Below are 4983 nucleotides of genomic sequence, written 5' to 3'. Positions count from 1 at the left end.
ACTTAAGCTTTTTAAAGGAACATCAGAATTCTCGAGAAAAGCTAACTTCTAGGGGTAATGATAACATCGTTTACACAAGAATCATGATTTTTTTAAATTACTAATAGTTATTAATAATACTTATAAAAGCGGATACTCCGTTTGAAACTATATCACCTCAGAGAAATTAATTGACCCCATTGTTTTGATTTTGAGTTATGTAATAAAAAAGAAGAAGAACAAGATATTCAAACTTTTTGCTGTGATATTTACAGACATTCCAAGAACTTGTGGCTCATTCATTACATAGATATTGTTATAAAAGGAAACACTGTATAGTATTATAAAGTTCTGATGACCTGTTGAGAAAATGTTTAATACACCATTTCGATGAACAATCCGAGCCGTCCCTATATAAACAGAGCTACCGCCTGCCTGATAAACAATAAATATTACAGTTGGAACCTCATTTTATTTAGAACTTGGTTATAAATACAACCTTCCTATGTCTATTGAAATACTGCATTAAAAAAACAAGCAAACAAGTAAAGAAAAAACTTAACTTTTCAAATAACGAAGTAAATGTAGGGATGGCCTAATATCATTTCTTCAAAACGAATGCAAACAGTATAGTAGGGATGGCATTTGCATGATCCCTACACAATAGCACAGGCAAGAATTAACATATAACAATATATATAACTATTCCATCACAATTGAGTTTAATTTATCCTATTTTTGTCTGTTAACATTTTACTACACGCAAATGCTATCCTTACTATCCTGTTTGCATTATTTTTGAAGGATTGATATTAACCATCCCTACCATTACCTTTTTTTTTAAAGTTTGTTGTTTACTTCCGTGTTTCATTTTTGAATAAAAATATCAGACTGAAGCGCAAAACTGCTTACATATAAAGAATACGTTATAACAACAAATCAAAATGTTTCTTAGTGTATTGTGTAAGAAAGAGAAAAACGTTTAAAAACCTCATTCATAAAACGACATATTGTAATCTTCACGTGATTAAGAATGATGTCAGAACATACGAATCTTCACCTGATTTACATGTTGTTATATATAAGTTCGTTACAACAACAATCATCGCTGAGACTTTACTAAAACAGATTTACCAAGAAATATTTATTGCTTTTGTTTTTTTTTAAATCAGGAAATGACTTAGAAAACACACTCTAGTCAGGAAATGACGTAGAAAACAGCCTCTAGTTACTATTTTACCTTACCTTCTCATCCTCTGCGGTAAATATCCCTCCGTCGTTTTCGGGATTCTTATTAATTACCTGAGCAACAGCTATAATTTCATCATCAGCATTTCTTATAGGCATGCAAAGTAACGTTTCGGTATGGTAACCACAAATCTTATCTACTTCATCGTTATAGTGAGGATGCTGAAACCCAAACAATTATCTTAATGTATTGAACAGACATTTAAAAATAATTTATTCAATACTTCACATAATATTTATTTCAAAGATTCTTATAAGTATATCATTTTCGTCTTTAACGAGATTAATACATTAAAAAATAATATTAAAACATTACTAAAAACTGATTTAGGTCTCAGATCTCATTAAAATAAAATCGTTATTCATCCACTATTTTAATATTTTCGTTTTCCTAACACATTACTACTGTTAGATTATTTGTAGAAATTGTTTTCCCTACAAGTGAGTTATTTCACGCTTTGATACAATCTTTAAAGGCTAATTAAAAATAAAAACATAAGGATAAAAAATGTTTGTCATTTTCATAATATTAGTCTTCCATTGGGCCCGGCATGGCCAGGTGGTTAGGGAGCTCGATTCGCAATCTGTGGGTCGCAGGTTCGAATCTCCACGACACCAAACATGCTCACCTTTTCAGCTGTGGGGGCGTTATAATGTGACGGTCAATCCCACTATTCGTTGGTAAAAGACTAGCCCAAACGTTGGCGGTGGGTGGTGATGACTAGCTGTCTTTCCTCTTGTCTTACACTGCAAAGGTAGGGACGGCTAGCGCAGATAGCCCTCGTATAGCTTTGCGCGAAATTCAAAAACAAACAAACAAACAAATAGTCGTCCATATGTTGTGTAGCAGTAATTGCTAAGATGTGGCAGTAATTGCTAAGATGTGGGAAGAGAAATTACTTTAGTTCCCTATATTGTTCATGTGACTTTGGCTGAACAATATTGTGAATATTGTCAACGGTAATTTCAACTTGAACAGACCTTACGTTACGCATGAGATGAATATTCATGCTAGAAACCACTGAGGTTCAGGCATAACCATCTTTAATTCAGAATTACTGTCTATGTTGCTCTTCCTAACCAAATAGTGGGAGTGGACTGTCACAGTTATAACACTTTACGAGAAATTGCAGAACAGTTAGTTTATATTAGATATCGCAGTTCCAACCTTGGACCTTCTGATAGTCTTACCATTTGATTAAGACTTGCCCTAAAAATACTGTAGAAGAACAATAGAAACCATGGAAATATTTTATAATAGATTGTATGATTTATGCTTATATGTAAATGAGTAGCAAATACGGTAGAACAATTAATATCTAGTTTTAACAAACTTTATCTTCGGCATGTTAGAGAAATTAGCTATGTCAATCATTGTTATGAATACTTTCAAAACTGTAGCAAAGGTGTAGAGAAACATAGGATAGATATGCACATAAAAAAAAATGCTGCTATCGTTTCTTTATGACGTAGCCCAACAGGAGTTAAAAAACACTAAGTTTGAACTTCCGTATATTGTAGAACCTGGCGTTGCCTAGTGGATGGCACGTCAGGGGTATCGACCTAGGGTTCAGTTCGGGGTTAGAGCAATCTCAACACTCAACTGTAAGCGCATTACAGAAGTAACAATCAGTCACAATACTCCGTTCAGATAGAGTCCCTGTGTTCCTTGTTTGCTGCCTACCCTCTTGTTAATAGTTCAAAATTAGGGTTAACTGTAGTTGAAACATATACTTAGTCATTTAACTCAAGGTGTCGTTCAGGTTGAAAATAACAATTTTTTGTAACAAGACAAAATACGGCCTCGATTTTTTCATTCTTCAGATATTATAGAAGAAGTAATGGTTTTGTTTTAATCGAAACATTCTTAGTTCCTATAATAATGGATATGTAAATTATGTAAGGGACAAATATCATCTTTTGTAGTGTGGAAATAATATAAAAAAGTCTTACATTAACTAGGGCAAAAAATGATAGAAAATAACATAATTATAATTGAGAAAAATAGCTTAATAACGAATATGAAGAACTAGCTAACACAAAGCAGTAAACGTAAAGTGATTTTCTGAAAAGAATATATATAAAAAATAGGCCTCATTCTTATCCTTGTATGGTTTCCTAAGGGAAACATAGTTGACTGGCATTCAAGGCGCCATGAAATGCTAGACATACACTTAATGAAAGTTTTCCCAGGGAAATAAAAACAATTACAAATAGCACTGCAAATATGTTTATGACGCTTTTCTCGAAGATTGTGAGACACAAATTTGTTACAGAATAAAGCCTTTCAGAGTACAATACTACACTAAATCCTAATATCATAATAATAACAAATAAAACGAAAGCATACAAAATATGTTAGTTCCGTCATTTGTCCAATATTAAGGCTTACGTAGTACGTGAAAATAATATTTCGAGTGCAAAAAATACATAACTAGAATGATTTCGTCAATTATACTTGAATAGCTCTCTTTTAGGGACGCGTTTATGTCACCAACCCATCCTACTTAAATTTTCTTTACCCATCTAGTAACAAGAAAACTGCTTATCCCTGTTGATAAAAATGAAGCTATCGTCCTCAATATCTTCGTTCAGTAGCCGAATGCCTGCCTTGCTTAATGGTAATGAAAACAGCTGTGAGGTGACGAGAACAAGCCGAAATTAGACGAACTACACCGTGTTCCAATAATTAGCTAGCTAATATCATGCAATCTCATCAAAAAATCAATATCCCTTTATAAAGGTAACCGCTTTGATTAATTTCTTTGTCTTTTATCTTCCGTATATGCAGAATTCTTATTCTCATAAAGATTATTGGTGTATTTGTGCATTAATAAAATGAATATTATATTTCATAGAGAAAATAATTATTGGTGGATATATCAAATATTGCTACCATACATGTCAACCATGACCCGCATCCTTGAAATTACATGAAAAACATCTGTAGGAAGATATTCATTTATAAACATGGCTACATATTGTAGATCGAATTTTAAACTCGTCAACGTGGCTACCATTCATATTAACCGTGACCCGCATCCTTGGGATTACATGAAAGACAGCTGTACTAAGTTGTCCATTATTCAACGTAACTACATGTTGTACGTCGGATGTGAAATCAGTCAAAGTACCAAGCTTTACACAATATATCACTAAGTCACTTTAGGGAAGTCTGAGGGTTTATAACGCTACAATTTCGAGTTTTATCCCTGCAATGGGTATAGCTTTGTTGGACGACAAGCAAGACGACAAGATAGTTTAGCCAAAATCCAATTGGGCCAGAAAATAAAATATTTTGGTTTAAACAGAAATAGAAAAACACAAATGGTAAAACATTTGAAAAACATAACACGAAATGATATTTTTAGTAATATCAGTAACAGAATGGATATCTTTAGTAATATCAGTAACAGAATGAATATCTTTAGTAATATCAGTAACAGAATGAATATCTTTAGTAATATCAGTAACAGAATGAATATCTTTTGTAATATCAGTAACAGAATGAACATCACACTGATCAAAATTGAACAAATATCTAAGAAGTGAGTGTGCCCAAGCACTAAGCATGTGAATATACTTATGAAAATACTACGAATAAAATATTTTATTCTACAAAAAAATCTTCCTAACAAATCAATTGTTTGTTTGTTTGTTTTTTGAATTTCGCGCAAAGTTACTCGAGAGTTATCTGCGCTAGCCGTCCCTAATTTAGCAGTGAAAGGCTAGAGAGAAGACAGCTAGTCATCACCA

General features: G+C 32.7%; 1 protein-coding gene across 1 annotated transcript in view; it reads right to left on the bottom strand.

The window, feature by feature from the left end:
• LOC106462839 (dual 3',5'-cyclic-AMP and -GMP phosphodiesterase 11A-like) overlaps positions 1–4983 on the bottom strand; it is a 137705-nt gene that overhangs the window by 61442 nt on the left and 71280 nt on the right. Inside the window, exon 3 of the mRNA XM_013922802.2 lies at positions 1225–1389. Within this exon, the coding sequence (XP_013778256.2) occupies positions 1225–1389 (165 nt within the window). The remainder of the gene's footprint in view (positions 1–1224; positions 1390–4983) is intronic.

The sequence above is a fragment of the Limulus polyphemus genome, unplaced genomic scaffold, assembly GCF_000517525.1.
Source record: "Limulus polyphemus unplaced genomic scaffold, Limulus_polyphemus-2.1.2 Scaffold1265, whole genome shotgun sequence".
In the NCBI taxonomy this organism is placed as follows: domain Eukaryota; kingdom Metazoa; phylum Arthropoda; class Merostomata; order Xiphosura; family Limulidae; genus Limulus; species Limulus polyphemus.
The sequence above is the reverse complement of the archived record's forward strand: the minus strand, read 5'-3'. Positions and strand labels throughout refer to the sequence as shown.